The 17,973-nt window shown below is 47.0% G+C and overlaps 1 protein-coding gene across 5 annotated transcripts in view; it reads left to right on the top strand.

Moving 5' to 3' along the window:
- Positions 1 to 17,973, top strand: part of TNRC6C (trinucleotide repeat containing 6C) — a 75,992-nt gene that overhangs the window by 24,819 nt on the left and 33,200 nt on the right. For 4 of the 5 annotated variants that reach the window (XM_027518422.1, XM_027518420.1, XM_027518421.1 and 1 more), the window contains exons 4-5: positions 9,176 to 11,776; positions 17,499 to 17,714. In XM_027518422.1, the coding sequence (XP_027374223.1) occupies positions 9,394 to 11,776; positions 17,499 to 17,714 (2,599 nt within the window). In that variant the 5' untranslated portion in view covers positions 9,176 to 9,393. The remainder of the gene's footprint in view (positions 1 to 9,175; positions 11,777 to 17,498; positions 17,715 to 17,973) is intronic. The other variant, XM_027518423.1, reaches the window with a different exon arrangement.

Below are 17,973 nucleotides of genomic sequence, written 5' to 3'. Positions count from 1 at the left end.
AGCCTGTCCACATTAAAATGACTAACATGGTTTGACTCATGATTGCATTCCTCTAAGACTAAATGTAAAAGTATGAGTGCCGGATCAACAGAAAGTGGAGTCGCTCAGTCGTGTCCGACTCTTTGCGACCCCATGGACTGTAGCCTACCAGGCTCCTCCCTCCATGGGATTCTCCAGGCAAGAGTACTGGAGTGGGTTGTCACAACAGAACTGAGATTGAATTACCCAAGCAGGGGGTAAGGTAGTGACTAATCCTTAAGAATTTAACAGCAGACCATTTCTAATGCTAAGAAAAGCAAAGTTAGGAGTTATTTCAGCCCAGCACATGAACTCTCTGTGTTTTTCCCGAGAATATGAGTATATGAGAATATATACTGACTCCCAGCCTAATGGTTAGAAGTTGTTCTTTGCCCTCGGTGGCATGATCTACAGAGGCGGTGGAAACACACCCAAATAGACGGTTGCCTCTGCAGCTGGTACAAGTGGCCAGCGGCATCATTGACTTCGCATGGCCAACGTGGGTGAGGGTGATACAAAACCACCTGTGTTTGAGGACAGGCTGAGCTTCGACTGGCTTGCAGGTCACCAGAGGCAGCAGTCTGAAGCGCCTTCCAGGGCATCCCTGGTTTCTGGTGGTTAGGACTTCACCTTCTGGTGCAGGGGGTGTGGATTCAAGGCTTGCAGGTCACCAGAGGCAGCAGTCTGAAGCTCCCTCCAGGGGCATCCCTGGTTTCTGGTGGTTAGGACTTCACCTTCTGGTGCAGGGGGTGTGGATTCAACCCCTGCTCGAGGACCTGAGGTCCTGCATGCCTCATGGCCCAAAAACCAAAATGTAAAACAGAAGCAATGGTGTAATAAATTTAGTAAAGACTCTAAGAATGGTCCACTTCCAAAAAAAACTTTTTTTAAAAAAATAAAAAGAATAAATTGCTCTCCATTTTCTTTTTTAACCAGATCTCGGGTTCTACTGGCCCCTCTTTGTGTTAGCTTCATGCCATCTCCACGTCAGCCCAGGGCACCGTTGGAGAGACGCCATTGGTGTTGTAGTTTTTGTAGCATTATTTACGCCAGCACTATCACGTGTCCTGAGGGAGCCAGGTCTTCCATTCTAGCACGCACAGCTAATTCCTGGCCACTTTACTTACAACGTTCAATAATGCAAATGCTGAAGGGAAGCCCTTCAACAAGTTTAAGTAAGTTTAAGCACAGATTCTTTATATTGGGCTTCCAGTTCATAAAAAGACATTTTCAGGTGGACAGTTCCTGTTAATCGTTGATGCTCTGACTCCACATTTAGATTAACTCCTGGGGTCACATCCCTTGTGGAAACATGGCTCTCAAACAGGCATGCCCAGAGTAGCCAGGGAAAAAGAGGCCTTGAAACATCTGTGTGGACTGGAAAGGAACTGAGGGGAGCCCTGCAAAGAGCCTTGTGAGGAAGAGGGCCTGGGAGCATTTCAGTTAGAGAAATTCTGGTCTGACACCCCAGGAGGCCTCATGGACTGGGGCAGCTCCAAAGGGTGGAGACCCAGTTAGGCAGCACAAGTACAGTGGGGCGGGGTTCAGCCCATCCCCCATCACTGGGGCATCCAGAGACTTAATCACCCCTCACAGGTGGGTGGAGGGGGCCCTTTGAGACAGACAGCCCAAGCGGAGCCCTGGATCCAGGTGCTCTCTTTAAATAACAACGGTTTGTCCTGAAATAAAACATTGGCCGCCTAATAAAATAATGCAAACAGAAGTAGATTTTAAGTTCCTGTATTGATTCTGGAGGGGAGCTCCCATCCGTCAATTAGCAACAAATGTTACCTGGTAAGGTGTGAGTAGTGTACAAATGCACTGATTCACCCTATGAAACTTCTGAGAAAATGTGAATTTTCTGTTCAGACTGTGTTTTTGCCTATCTGCAGTGTAACTCCATCTTGAAACACTTGTGAGCTTTTTTATCTTTTTAAAAAACTTTTTCTGGCCGTGCTAAAGGCAATCTATTGTTTTGGAGGCTGCTTTGTACATTTATAAACAGAGGCTTTGATTACTATGGGTTGTGTTCGCTACTTAGATCTTTTGTAGATAGAAGCAGGAAAGTAATTAAGAAGCTGGACATGTGCCAATTTACATATGGGGCTCATTTAGAAAATTATAGCTAGTGTTGGTATGCCAGACGTTCCGGGGGAAGAGCGGGAAAGAGGAGGACCCGAAAACAAAGGAATGGAAAAGGCAGCGGTTTGTCTGCGTGCAACCAATAGGCAGCGCGCCCTTTCGCTTTTGGCTGACTTTCAAAAACACAGACGGAAAGGAAAGTGGCTCTCGTGCTGCCGCAACTGGGTCCTGCATTGAAAACGGTGTGACCAACGAAAGAATGTTGAGAGGCAGGAAGATCGGTTTAGTGTCAGCTGCAATTAGATAATCAAAGCTTTCAAATCCTCCCGGGGTGGGAAGGGCACCAGCAGTCCTGCCCGCGGGCGCCTGCAGGTCGCGGGGCACAGCCGGAGGAGCCTCCCGGCGGCGACAGCGGGTGTCCGGGCGGAGCGGGGAGCCCGCGCCGCCCTAGATGCGGGCGCCCGGGTGGCCGGCGCGCGAGGTAGCGTCTCCCAAGGGGTGGGCGGCCCCTCTCGCAGGTACTTGTGCCCCCGCGGCCCGCGGAGTAGCCGAAGAGAGCCGCCACCTAGCCCACAGCCACCTAGCCCACAGCGGCCGCTTCTCCCGGGTTGGGGAGGTTTCCTCCCCTGCGGGGGCTTCTCTCAGGATCTGGACCCCGGGGAAGCAGCCTCAATCCTGCCGTTTTGAAGAAAAGCAGGGCCATCAAGCTTTTTCTGTGGACACTTTGATTATTGTTTTCAGTAAGCCTTTCACTCGGTTCTGCATTTCATAATCCCTTGCAAGGATAGAAGTGGACGGATGAGATGTCTCCGAGTCTGTCCAGTGCTGGAGTTCTGAGCTAAGAACACTTTCTCCATGAGATTTTTGCACCCCCATCAAGGCAGTGGAGGGAGGCGGCTTCGGTTCTCCAAGGCTGAAAACAGTGTTTACCTGGATCCCACCCCTTGAAAAACCCAGTGTCCGAGTGTGTGTTACCAGCACACATAGTGCGCGTGCGTTTTCAACTGCAGAAAGCATTTGAAATTACTTCATGATGTAGTTTATTATTCTGCCATTTCCGTTAAAAGGACTGTGGTGAGAAAGAATGATTCCATACCATTTGTCAGGGTTAGCACTAAATTAAGCGTTCTGCACACTTCTGAGTAAGTCTTGTTGACACTTCCCTACCTGATTAACCTGATACCTAATTACAGTTTCGCTTACTGAAGCTTTAAAAGCTCTTTGTTAAATACTTTTTCTTGAAAATTTTATCTTTCTATGGCAACATTTTGGAATTTAAAAGCAAAAGAACAAAGTTTTTCTCTTTATGCTATTGTGTAATCCTTTTAATCACTTAAGACAGTTTGTTACTTAGATTTTTATAGATACCTATTTTTAGAATGTGTGAACTATTCAGACAGCAGTTAAAAAAGAGAATTTAACATGATACATAACTTCATTACTTTTTTCTTTTTTAAGGCTTTTATTTAGTGGAACTAGTTTAATGATAGAATGTTGTAGTGGAAGGTGCACCAGAATTTTATTCTGAAGATACAAGTTTCTGTTCAGTCTTTACTGGCCATTGGTTATAACACCTTTGCAAGTTTGGCCTGAGTCTGTTTCCCCATCTGTAAAACAGATGTAACTTGTAAGGTTCAGTTAACCTAATGTGTGTGTAAATACTTGGAACTTGAAAATGCTATGAAATATGTGATGTCTTAGGGATATGCGTGCATGTATGCATGCATGCTTAGTTTTGTCCAACTCTTTTTGCCCCCATGGACTGTAGCCCACCAGACTCCTCTGTCCATGGGATTTCCCAGGCAAGTATATCGGAGTGGATTGCCATTTCCTACTCCAGAGGAACTTCCCGACCCAGGGATTGAACCTGTGTCTTTTGGGTCTCCTGCGTTGGCAGGCCGATTCTTTACCCCCTTTAGGGATATGAACACTCTTATTTATAAACTTTCTCAAACTTGCCGCCCAACAGATGCATATATTTTAGCCTTTTAAAGCTCCTGGGCTTATGCTGAAGAGTGTAAAATAACCTACAAGAGAATTCAGCCTTGGTTTATTTCAGAGCTTTCATTCATTTCAAAATGCCTACTCACAAAAGTCAGTTATTTCAGTTTCTTTCATATAGTCTTTTAGACTATAACTAAAAGATGGATTTTTTTAAACTGATAGCACAGTCAAGAGATTTTGGTTTATGAAAACCATGTTACTCAAATATTTTCAAGGTCATAAATTCTACCAAGAATAATGGTATGCTTTAAAGATAAAGAGAATAATAGTTTTAAAAACATAAAATATTTTAATTTAGGGAATAAATTCTAAGGTCATAATATGTGGTGGTGGTGATGATGGTGGTGATGGTAGAGGTAATAATGCTGATGATGTAATTATGATGATGGTGTTAATGATGAAGAGGGGCAGGAGAGGAGAGACTTCAGGGATTCCCCAGAACAGAACTAGTCAAACTGTGCTCCTCAGAGCCCCCAGAAGGTTTTAAAGGAGTCTGAGTGGGGAAGGGATGGTGAGGAGTGGGGAAAGCCTAGTTTTTCCGAAGTGGATTTAGGTTAATTCATTCGTGTGTTGGAGGTATAGCTTCTGCTGTTTGTTTTCTGTTGTTTACCACTTAAGACAGTGGTAAGTTGTATTTTCAAATCAACTGAGGTCTGTACTTGAAAACCATAAATATTGCATTAAAATCATAACCTTCTGCTTTCCAGTTTTCAAGTCCTTTCCAGCGTTTAAATGCATTTTTGTGTTCAGACTTTTTTTCTGGACTACATGGAATGTGGGATCGTAGTTCCCTGACCAAGGATGGAAGTCATGTCCCATGCGTTAGGAGTGTGGAGTCTTAACCATCAGATGCCTGGGAAGTCCCCAGACTATTTTTTTTTTTTAATATTAAAGTACACATGACACAGTTGATTCCCATTTCAAAACTTTTTGAGAAGGAAAAAAAATGAGAAAACAAAACTGAAGCCAAGAGTGGCACCTTTGTGCATCACACCTGTCTTGGTACAGAACGTTCTTGTCCATCTGTGCGGTGTTTGTAAGCTCGTCGGCAGGACGGTTGAACATGCGTGTTCAGCACAATGTGAACTGTCATCAGGGAACTGTCATCTGAGGACACTGTGACTAGAGTTACATAGGAACGGCCTCTGTTACAGGCCCTAAACCATCAGAAGAGAGGAAGGACTTTGTAAAGAAGCTCCTGGGACACTAAGAATACCAGAACTGGAGACACTAGGGAGTAGGACCGGAAATCAACTAGTAGAAATATGGCAGTTACCATTTATCCTTAACTTTTTGGTTTTGTGTTCATTTTATTTTCATATTTAATGTTCATTTTGATCCTGTCAGCACCCTCAAAAGTGCTATTTTCTTGGGAAAAAATCCTTATATCATTTTGGTATTCTCGAAGTTTAATTACAATGGAAGACATTGTAATGTTTGTCTCTCTTTTTTCTCCTTATCTACTGTTTTCATTACAACTAAAAATATTTTACGTAGAAAAAATGTGTTTTAGTGGCTTACATAGTAATAACACTTAGCTAAATGTATATAGCAAATTCACTTGTTAGCCTCATTTTAAGCCCCTCCAAATAGCTCCATATGTAAGAGTTGGCCCTCTTTGCAAGCTTAGGACAGAAGTCCTCACCTGGAAGTGGACTCGAGCTGTGCCGCGCGTTGGTGAGAGTTGAGCCTTTCCTTTAGGCTCGTTTAGCAGCAGTGACACCTTGTCCTTTCTTTACCCCTCTGTGCCAAAGCACAGGTGTGCATGCCCGTTCAGTAAAACACCCTTAAGGCTGGTGTGGGGGATCTTATTTATTGATTTATTTATTTATTGTGGCCTTGCTGAGCAGCTTTCGGGATCTTAGTTCCTCAGCCAGGGATTGAACCCAGAGCAGTGGCAATGAAAGCGCCAAGTCCTAACCACTAGACCGCCAGGGAATTTCCTGGAGGATATTTCATCTCATGCTTTCACCTCCTTCCCTCCTTCCCTCTCTGTCTCTCAACTCCCTTCTGGCTGGCTGTACCAAGTTCCAGAACGTTTAGCTCCTCTCTGAGTTAGGAACGCTGCTCTCTTGGCATGCACCACTTGCAGACACATTCTTGCCTTTGAGAAAAAGGTCCTGTTGAGTGGATGACAACCCGTAGATTCCCCAGTGCTTGTCGAACGTAGTCCCCACTTGATCGGGCGACTGAAGTGGATGATGGAGAGGAGTGAAGAGGCGGAAGAGTGGCAGTGATGGCCTTTTAAGGGTCTGGATGAAGCACCTGCAAGGATGCATGAGTCCACACAGAGGGGGCTGATGAACCGCACATTGACGTCTGAGCTTCCAGCTTGCTTCTCCCGGGACTGTGGACAGATCCACTTGGAGGTCTTGCAAGCACCCCAGACTCGCCGTATCTGGATCTTAGTCCATCTTCTCCCTTCTCCTCCCCCATCCCAGAACTGCTCTTACTCATGTTAGTGTTTCCTGTTACAGTTTAACTTAGTTCCCTGTGCCATACAGTAGGTCCTTGTCATTTATCTATTTTATATATAGGTGTGTATGTCTGTTAATTCCAAATTCCTAACTTACCCCTCCCCCCTTCCCTTTTGGTAACCTTAAGTTTCTGTTCTGTAAATAAGTTCATTTGTATCAGTTTTTAGATCTCACATATAAGTGATATATGATGTCTTCTTTATCTTTTCCTCTGTCCGTGGACATTTAGGTTGCTTCCAAGACTTGGTTACTGTAAATAGTGCTGCCATGAGCATTAGGGTGCATGTATCTTTTTGAATTATAGTTTTCTCCAGATATATACCCAGAAGTGGATTGCTAGATCATATGGTAACTTGAGTTTTAGTTTTTTAGGGAACATCCATACTGTTCTCCATGGGGCTTCCCAGGTAACTCAGCTGGTAAAGAATCTGCCTGCAATGCAGGAGACCCCAGTTCAATTCCTGAGTCGAGAAGATCCCCTGGAGAAGGGATAGGCTACTTACTCCAGTATTCTTGGGCTTCCCTTGGGCTCATCTTGGACTCAGATGATAAAGAATCCACCTGCAATGCTAGATACCTGGGTTCAATCCCTGGGGTTGGAAAGATCCCCTGATGGAGGGTATGGCAACCCATTCAAGTATTCTTGCCTGGAGAATCCCCATGGACAGAGAAGCCTGGTGAGTTATAGTCCATGGAGTCACAAGAGTCGGACACAGCTGAGCAACTCAGCACAACACAACACAAACTAATTTGGGGGCTTCCCTGGTGGCTTATTGGTAAAGAACCCGCCTGCCAATGCAGGTGACATGGGTCCGATCCCTGGGTTGAGATTGAACAACCCCCTGGAGAAGGGAATGGCAACCCACTCCAGTATTTTTGCCTGGAGAATTCCATAGACAGAGGAGCCTGGCGAGCTACAGTCCATGGGGTCGCAAAAGAGTCAGACAGGACTTAGCAACTGAACAAGCTAGTTTTTATAGTATAGGCAAAACCCACAGAAGTAGTCATAAAGTTGTAGAGCCAGCCCCTAATATTTGGCAATAAAAAACTTTATTGTTTATGGTAATTTAGAACTTGAAGCCCTCCTTCATTATCCCTTTGTGGTTTTCACCTGGAATTACTTGCCTGCTTTAGAATCACCTAGACCATCATTCTAAATTCATTACATTCCATTTAAATCAGGCAACAGAAATCACTGGTGTGGGAGTTTTTTTAAGGCCGAAATGAGCTTTAGTGTATTCTTTCTAGTGATAGTAATGATTGCATACTTCCTCTTTTCTTCTTTTAGTTCTGTCAAATAATAAAAGACATTTGAGGGGACACCCAGTTTTACTGTGCATGATGAGTAAAATTTTTTTCTTGTTGAAATTAATTTGCAAAGAACATAATGGAAAAGTTCTAAAAGAGAAGAAATATTTAATGGCAATTATCTGTGTATCTTACTATTTAAAGAAACTCTGTCAAGGATTTTAATTGAGGTTTTATGTAAATACATTAAATTTTTTATATTACTTTATTTTTGAGTGATGCATACTTCAAATGGGCTTCCCTTGTGGCTCAGCTGATAAAGAATCTGCCTGCAGTGTGGGAGACCTGGGTTTGATCCCTGGGTTGGGAAGATCCCCTGAAGAAGGGCAAGGCTACCCACTCCAGTATTCTGGCCTGGAGAATTCCATGGACTGTATAGACCATGGGGTCACAAAGAGTTGGACATGGCTGAGTGACTTTCACGTCACTTCATACTTCAAATAAAGCCTGTTGGAAAATTTGGTATATAAGTTTGATTGCAATGTTAAGAATACTCAAAAAAAATTAGGAAATTACAGGAGATAAAATTCAGATACCAAATACTAGATTATTTATTAGACTCCTAAGAGTGAAATTATATAAACACTATAGAAAATATCATATAAAGTTCTTCTGGGGAATCTCCAAAGAAAAGACTAAGTTAGCAAAATAGAAAGCAGAAGTAGAAGGAATACCTAGAGATCTAAGAAGATACCAGATGTAGGACTGTGAATATTTTTTTATTAATGCTCAGGAAACTGGGGTAAACCATAATCACTGGTAATAACAGATAAAGTAGTAGAAATGTAATTAAGTAATTCTAACCATTGTTCCCTTGATAACATGAGATATCATTTTCTAAAGCTTCTTCTTTCTGTCTCTCCATCCCCAACCCCCAAAATACTTGGTTCTGTTATGTGAATTAATGTAATTTTGGACGCATTAACTCTTTTTTGAGTGGGAGCTACTTAGAAGACATAAGAGACTTGGGTTCCATCCCTGAGTCAGGAAGATCCCCTGGAGGAGGGCATGGCAATCCACTCCAGTATTCTTGCCTGAAGAATCCCATGGACAGAGGAGTCTGGTGGGTTATGGAATGGTCCATGGGGTCACAAAGAGTCCGACATGATCTAAGCCACTTAGCATGCACTTAGAAGATAAATAACTTTTTTTCTTGAAGTCATTTTTAGTATCTGTCATTCAGAGTTGAAAACTCAGAAGAAAGAGCGTGCCCCCAAGACTAGTTTGAGCAGTCGATTGACAAGTGGGAGGAGAAGCTAACTTTGAACGTGTTTCGTGTTTTTCAGATCTCAGTCACAGTGGCCCAGCAGAGCATTATGAGAGTTCCCACTGGGGACAGCAGCCCACTTACCGGAGCGAAGCCAGCTGCAGCTGGGAGAAGACGCTAAGCGACAGGACAGACGCGGGGGCCTGGCCTTCCATCACGGGAGCAGAGACGGAATCCGCCTCAGAATGTACCACAGACACTGACTCTGCCTCCAACTGTGGCTCAGAGAACAGTAGCATGGCTACGGGGAGCGCCCAGGGCAGCTTCACTGGACAGACCAAGAAGACGAACGGCAATAATGGCTCCAACGGCACACTGGTCCAAAACCCGTCCGCTCAGAGTGCCCTTGGGGCGGGGGGAGCGAACAGTAACGGAGGTGCCGCCAGAGTGTGGGGCGTAGCCGCCAGTGCCGGCTCGGGCCTGGCTCACTGCTCCCTCGGCGGTGGGGATGGGAAAATGGACAACATGATCGGAGATGGGAGGAGTCAGAACTGCTGGGGTGCCTCCAACTCCAACGCTGGCATTAATCTTAACCTTAATCCTAACGCCAACCCAGCTGCCTGGCCTGTACTCGGACACGAAGGAACTGTGGGGACAGGCAACCCTTCCAGTATTTGCAGTCCGGTCAGTGCCATAGGTCAGAACATGGGCACCCAGAATGGGAACCCCGCGGGCACTTTAGGTGCTTGGGGAAACTTGCTGCCGCAAGAGAGCACAGGACCACAGACGTCCACTTCCCAGAATGTGTCTTTCAGCGCACAACCTCAGAACCTTAACACTGACGGGCCAAACAACACTAACCCCCTGAGCCCTTCTCCTAGCCCTCTCAACGCAGTGCAGACGAACGGACTGCCGAACTGGGGCATGGCTGTTGGCATGGGGGCCATCATCCCGCCCCACCTGCAAGGCCTTCCTGGTGCTAACGGATCGTCAGTTTCTCAAGTCGGCGGGGGTGGCGGCGAAGGAATCGGCAGTTCTGTGTGGGGACTGTCCCCAGGTAACCCGGCCACAGGAAACAGCGGTTCCGGGTTCAGTCAGGGGAATGGCGACACTGTGAACTCAGCATTAAGTGCTAAGCAGAACGGCTCCAGCAGCGCTGTGCAGAAGGAGGGGAACGGAGGGAACAACGCGTGGGACTCAGGACCTCCCGCTGGTCCTGGCATCCTCGCCTGGGGGCGGGGTGGGGGCAGCAGTGGTGTGGGCAACCTCCACTCGGGAGCTTGGGGCCACCCCAGCCGGAGCACCTCCAACGGGGTGAACGGGGACTGGGGGAAGCCCCCCAACCAGCATTCCAGTAGCGACATCAACGGGAAAGGATCAACAGGGTGGGACAGTCCTAGCGCTGGCGGCCAGAATCCTGCCGCGCAGCCTGGCAGCGAGCACGTGAACTCTTGGGCCAAAGCTGCGTCCTCTGGAACGTCGGCCAGTGAAGGCAGCAGCGACGGTTCTGGCAGCCACCACGAAGGGAGCACTGGGCGGGATGGAGCAGAAGGCCGACGGCGAGACAAAGGGGTTCTCGAGCAAGGGCACCTCCAATTGCCAAGGAGCGACCTGGACCCAAGAGTTCTGTCCAACACTGGTTGGGGACAGACGCCAGTGAAGCAAAACACTGCCTGGGAATTTGAAGAGTCCCCCAGGTCCGAGCGCAAGAACGACAATGGGACAGAGGCCTGGGGGTGTGCAGCTACTCAGCCTTCACACTCAGGGGGGAAGAACGATGGGTCCAGCGTGAACAGTACAAATACCTCTTCAGTATCGGGGTGGGTCAGCTCACCGCCTGCTGCTGCGCCAGCGCACGCCGGCTGGGGAGACAGCAGCCACAAAGCGCCAAATGGCCCCGGGGTTTGGGGGGAGGCGATAAGCTCTACTGCTGTTAATAATGCTGCTGCTGCCAAGAGTGGCCACGCTTGGAGCGGGACCGTAAATCAGGAGGACAAGTCCCCCACCTGGGCTGAGCCTCAGAAACCCAGATCTCAGAACTGGGGAGATGGACACAAGCCGAACCCAGCCTGGAGCGCAGGAGGGGGAGACTGGGCGGATTCGTCCTCGGTCCTCGGACACCTGGGGGAGGGGAAGAAGAACGCCTCGGGCTGGGATGCTGACAGTAGTCGGTCAGGGTCTGGTTGGAACGAGGCTCCGAGGTCGGGGACCGGTGGCTGGGGCAATGGCACAAACGCGAAGGTGAATCCAGGGACAAGCTGGGGAGAGTCTCTGAAGCCCGGCCCCCAACAGAACTGGGCGAGCAAACCCCCAGACAGCAGCTCGAGTAACTGGGGAGGAGCCGCTTCCGTGAAACAGACAGGAACGGGGTGGATCGGGGGGCCGCTCCCCGTCAAGCCGAAGGACACCAGCGAGGCCACGGGCTGGGAGGAGCCTTCCCCGCCCTCCATCCGACGCAAAATGGAAATCGATGACGGTACCTCAGCTTGGGGCGACCCAAGCAACTACAACAATAAAACTGTAAACATGTGGGACAGAAACAACCCGGGCATCCAGAGCAGCGCCTCGGCCGGCGCCGCCGCCACCGCCACCGCCACGAGTGACAGCGCGAGCGCGGCCGAGGCGCCCCCGGCGCACCAGGCCAGCGCCCAGCTCAGCCGATCGCCACTGCTCGGCCCAGGTACGGGGCTGCATGTGCCTTCAGAGGCTAAAGACAAACTCTGGTTACGTTTGCACACACACACTCAACTAGCGTTTTTGTAGCAAATGACATTAAACTGATTTCCATGCCCGTCACCTTACAGGATCGTATTTGAATATTATCCAAAGAGATAATATTATAGAGAAAAAATAAAGTAGGATTTTCTGATAGCTTTCAGTCCAAGAGAAAGAAAAGAGAAAAAAATAAAGTAGGATTTTGTGATAGCTTTCAGTCCAAGGGGGGAAAAATAGTACCCACTTCCAAGAGAAAGGAGAGAAAAAGAAATATACCCTCTTTAGAAAGATTGGAGGCCATTGTGTTAGCCTGTGTTTACTTATTACAAAGTCTGTTTATTTATGAGATAAACCAGTGGTTATCAACCCCAGAGGGCTTTCGTTAGAATTCCCTGGGAGCTTATGGAGCTGGGAGGTACCAGTTTCAGAGACACCTCAGATGCAGGAGTCGTTGGTCCGGATGGGAAGCCCGCCCACTGGCTGGTTTTGAAGCTCTGCAGGTGTTTCTGATCTGGTTGACCATGAAATAAAACCGTTTTTGGTTGAAATGGTTTTATGTGGCATTATACAGTACCATTCATGTTCTGATTTCAGTGGAAAGAAAAATGCTAAAGTTAGATGAAAATCTGTGTGTTGAGTCCCTGCCCGGCACAAGGCACTCTCCTAGATACTGCAGTAAAAGAGGCTAGAAGCTGTTACAGACCAGAGCCTGCCCTCAGGGAGCATGAGCGTGACTGAGAAAATACACGTGCAACACAGACCATGGGAGAGAGAGTGATTTCAGTCCAGCTGGCCTTTGTAACTAGAGAACTGGCAGAGGAGTGGCTCAGATAGAGGCGCCAGCATAGAAGACCTGGAGGCAAGAGGGAAGGTAGCATCTCTGAGGAACAGAAAGAACTTCACCATAGTTGGTGCTGGGGTGCGTGGTGGGGGGTGGCAGGAAGGCCTTGCAGAGAAAGGAGACCACGGCAAGAGCAGGCACGTTCTTTTAGGCCCTGTGAAGGAATTGGGGTGTATCCAGAGGTCTGGGGAGGCCACTGAGAAGATGAAGCCGATTGAACCATCAGGCTTAATTACAGAATCGTGTCACCTGTAAGACGAAGAGTGGATTAGTGGGAAGCACAGCTGGAGGAGAAGAGCTGAGCTCAGCCGTGTTTGGCATGAGAGGGGAAGGAATAGTGGCCAGGGGTGTAGATGGATACAGCAGCCAGACTGGGAAAGCATGTGGATGCGGGAGCAGGGAGGGTTCAGAGCTCGGGCAGGTGGGCAGGTCATGGCAAGGTGCACTGCCTTCTCAGGGCACACACGGGAGGCACATGTGCTTGGAGGGGACAGCAGAGGTTGGATGCAGAAGCCTGGGTCTCAGCCAGAGATGGGGCAGCAGGTACAACTGTGGGAGAAGGGCGATGAGCCCAGGTCGAGAGGAGAGATTCTGTCTAAGATGGTAGGGTTCTGGGCTTTCCTGGTGGCTCGGTGGTAAATAATCCAGTTGCCAGTGTAGGAGACAAGATCGATCCCAGATAGATCCCTGATCTGGGAAGGTCCCACACGCCGCGTAGCAGCTAAGCCCACGGGCCACAACTATTGAGGCTACGCCCCAGAGCCCGTTTCTGCAACATCAGAAGCCACCACAATGACAAGAGTAGCCCCTTTTCGCCGCAACTAGAGAAGAGCCTGCACAGCAACGAAGACCCAGCATAGCCAAGACTAAATTATTATTAAGAAACACAGCTATCACGTCACACCCACCCAAGTCTCCTGGAAGTCCTCGTTCCCATGACTTCTCCTCGGGTCACAGTCAGAGCTACCTCACCCCCTGCTCACTGTCTCTGAAAAAGCTCCTGCTGACATGTGCCTGGTGCCCGGGTCCTGGCAACAAGCATGGCCTGGCAGTGCTGGGCAACCACATCTTATGCTCATCTCATGTGGTCCTGATGGCCACCCGGGCCTCATATTACAGAGGAAACGGGCAGTTAAGTAGCTTGCTGAGGGCACACGTTGCGGGGAGGTGGTGGGGGTCTCAGATGTGAAATACATACCCACCCACTGCCACTTGTAACGTATGACATCCATGACACCCCACAGAGACAGGGACAACATCATGTGCCTTTGTGATTTTTTTTTTTCTCTTGAATATGTTACCCTCAGAATCTCCTCTTAATGGTTTTTAGTAGACAAAGAATATGAGATTTACCCAGGATAAAGGCATTCCTGTTTGGTTGGAAGAGCCAAAGTTATTTACTTGTATGTGAAAAATATTTATAGATAATATATATATATATATATTTTTTTTTTTTTTTTTTTTTTTAACAAATTGCACACAGTCTCACCAAACGTAGAAGAAGGAAAACGTGCCCCATCCACCATGGTGACTGTTTCCGGGTTCTTGTTTGTTCTCCGTCCTCCGGGCCTTATGCGCACGTGTGATGTCTATATTTGTCACGATAGTGTGGAAGCAGCTGCGGGTTTTATTCCAACCACTTTGACAGAGACTGATAAAAAGGTAGAGGAATTACTTGCACGTAGTGGCTCAGACAGTGAAGCGTCTGCCCACAACACGGGAGACCCAGGTTTGATCCCTGGGTTGGAAAGATCCCCTGGAGAAGGAAATGGCAACCCACTCCAGTACTCTTGCCTAGAAAATTCCATGGATGGAGGAGCCTGGTGGGCTGCAGTCCATGGGGTCGAAAAGAGTCAGACATGACTGAGTGACTTCACTTTCACTGAGCCCTACTGGAAAAGGAAGTGGCAACCCACTCTAGTATTCTTGCCTGGGAAATCCCATAGACAGAGGAGCCTGGTGGGCTACAGTCCACGGGTCACAAAGAGTTGGACACAACTTAGTGATCGAACAACAACAGCTGAGCCCTGTGCAGAGACTGTGCACACTTACTGTGTCACTGGGGATGATGGGGTTACTCCATAATTTTTCATTGATGACATTAGTCTCGTATTCTGCCATGACACAGTGTAGCTGCGTTGAGGCATTATCCTTGCCCCACATCACCTATGATATTCCCATCTGTCCTGAACTGAGCACTATTCTGCAGTGAGAGCAGAGTCCATCCCTCTCAGGGACCACAGGTGATCTGAGCCTGTCCCTGTCCCAGTCTGGGGGACCAGCTGTTCTTTGTGCTACAGAAGGATCAGTCACACCTCCCTTGGTTCCGTTCATAACAGTGACAAGATGCTGCTTCCTTTGGGTCCTCTCCATTCACTTTCACACATACAGCCCCTGGCCCTTCCTGTCGGGGCTTGTGGTACCCGGGTCACTGGGATCAGAGATGGAAGCAGCGATGGCAGCACCTGCTAGGCTGTGGCTCAGCTCACAGCTTGAACACACTTGCCTGCTTGTTGCAGATCAACTGGGATTCCCCCTCCAAACAAACTGCAAACCCGATGAATGTCTGATGAGGTTTCTGCTACAGAGCAGGTCTTTTACAGATTCTGCAGCATCACCCTTGACCTTCACTGATTTTACAGAATGTTCACTAACCTCAGAGTTTGGGTTTTAAGTTGCTTTTGAATTGCTGATCATCACCACTTAAGGATATTGATCTCTGTCTCACAAAATATGGTTTCTCGATTGCATAGGTTTTTGTGTGTGTGTGTCCGGTTTTGTAAAAGTAAATGCTACAGGACAATCATTTTGTCCCATTCTTATTATATTAATACTAGTTAGTTTTCTGATGAGCCTAAGGATACTAACTGATACTAATTTATGAAATGCAGTGTAGGATTTACACTGGAGTGTTTGGATCTAGTTCAAACCCAGTCTGGAGCTGGAACACAGTAATCTAGAGAAATGCTGTGTATCTGCCTTTTTTGTCTCTCTCCTTTTTACCCTTTTTGTTCACACTGTGGGGCATGTGGGATCTTAGTTCCTCTACCAGGGATCAAACCAGTGCCCTGTGCATTGGCAGAATGGAGTCCTAACCATCAGACCACCAGGGAAGTCCCTGTGTGCCTGCCTTTTGATCAGGTGATTTTGTTATTTAATTGCCGAGAATAAATCACTATATCTTTGCAGCTGATTGACTGTTAGTAACACCTGAATTATTTGAGCTTCCCAAAACTTCCTTAGTTTTTGTCTTCTATGTTAATTTTCCTAATTTGTTCCTTCGATTTGTAAAACTGCTTCTCCCAACATGGATTATTGTTTTTTGTGTAGTTACGGGTAATATTATAGTTAGTTTTTGCCGACAATAGTGATTAGGGCTAACTTCCCTGATGTACCTTTAACCAGGTGGCTGAGTGGATAAAGAATCTGCCTGCAGTACGGGACACCCGGGTTCAATCCCTGGGTCGGGAATATCCCCTGGAGAAGGGAATGGCAACCCACTCCAGTATTCTTACCTGGAGAATTTCATGGACAGAGGAGCCTGACTGGCTACAGTCCATGGGGTAGCAAAGAGTTGAACATGACTGAGTGATTAACACTTTCCTTGATATTGATAATAATTCACTTAATGTTTTGCTCATTATTCAGCTTGTAATTTTAAATGATTCATAGGTGGTAGGTAGTTTTGTCATTAATCATTACTGTTGTATTTTATTAGAGTAAAGCATCAAGGGAGCTGATTCCATGCTATTTTTAGTCAGAAAATTAATATATTTTATAACCGAGATGGTAATATCCATGTTTTAACCAAATAATTTAAATTCTGTGATTGGCTTATTTGTGGTTTCTATTCTTCAGTTAGTGTTTAAAGCATTCACAGTTCTGCCTGTGAGAAGCTACGTCTGTATGAAAATTATAGCTGACGTGAGCTATCAGCATGACTTTTCAGTATTATCAAGTGAGCCTATGGGCAAAGGCACAAAGATCAGAATTTGGGTTGATTTGGAAGTTTGCATATGACATGTAAAATGTTTGTCTTGCTAAAGTATAAAGAAGGTGGGGAGATCCTTAGTGTGGCCTAGTCTCTTAACCTCGCCTGTGCCTCTTAGATAGTAACGCCAGAACCTTCTGAATTCACTAGGAAACCTTCCCTAGTTTAATTGCATCCTCGTCTGTGGTACAAGGCCCGGCTCAGGATGCTAGCACAGGATGGGGTGGAGGAATGAAAGCAGAATTCTGAGATTCGCTTGGAACCGCCCTTCTCCATAATTCCTCCATTTGGTTCCCATCTTTTAACACCAATATCTCAACTCCTTTCCCAACTTACTGCTGGTACCTAAGAACCATCTGGGTGCTCTGTTATTACTTTATCTGTACATGTTTCTTTTTCTATCTTCTTTGTTTGCCCAGACCTGTGTTTTTGACGGTTGGTCAAAAGATAAGTGAGAAAAATGTTGCAACTCGTAAATTTTTTATAAGAGAGTAGTATGAAATTTCTTTTAGGTTGTCACATATAACACCAGAAGCAAAAGAGCTACTCCTTAAACTTAAGTTCTAACCTACTTTTTAAAACTCTTATCTTGTTGCAGATGGTGTGAATTGAATAGCTTTTAATATAACGGACTTTCAGTTTTAAGGGAGTAGGTAGGGGTCAGAAGTGAGAAGACTGCAACTTAAAAAAAAACAGACAAATCTGATTAGGTTTAATATTGTCTCCTTTTCACTTTCTCCTAAAAGCCATCCTAAAGATAATCTCAAAATGATTTTGAACTTGACGTCACCATTCTTACTTTCTCTCTCTCTGTCTCACTTTTGTTGTCCTCTGTCTCCCCGGTGCCCTCTTCAGTTTCGTCGGGCTGGGGAGAAATGCCTAACGTTCATTCGAAGGCTGAAAACTCTTGGGGGGAGTCATCATCCCCGTCCACCCTGGTTGATAATGGCACAGCAGCATGGGGCAAGCCACCCAGCAGCGGCAGCGGATGGGGGGACCAGCCCACCGAGCCGGCGCTGACATTCGGGAGGGCCAGCGCCCCCGCTGCCGCCCCAGCCCTGTGCAAACCAGGTGAGCCCAGCGTCTTGCCCGCTCTGGGTCGGCTGTTTGGAAATGGGCCCACGAACTCTATTTAGAGGCATACTTCTCATTTAATTTTAAGAATTAGTGTTTTAGGACACTTTCCTCATTTTATTTACATTTGAAGTGAAAGTTGCTCAATCGTGTCCGACTCTTTGCGACCCCATGAACTGTAGCTTGGATCCTCTGTCCATGGGATTCTCCAAGCAAGAATACTGGAGTGGGTTGCCATTCTCTTCTCCAGGGGATC

The sequence above is a fragment of the Bos indicus x Bos taurus genome, chromosome 19, assembly GCF_003369695.1.
Source record: "Bos indicus x Bos taurus breed Angus x Brahman F1 hybrid chromosome 19, Bos_hybrid_MaternalHap_v2.0, whole genome shotgun sequence".
In the NCBI taxonomy this organism is placed as follows: Eukaryota; Metazoa; Chordata; class Mammalia; order Artiodactyla; family Bovidae; genus Bos; species Bos indicus x Bos taurus.
The sequence above is the reverse complement of the archived record's forward strand: the minus strand, read 5'-3'. Positions and strand labels throughout refer to the sequence as shown.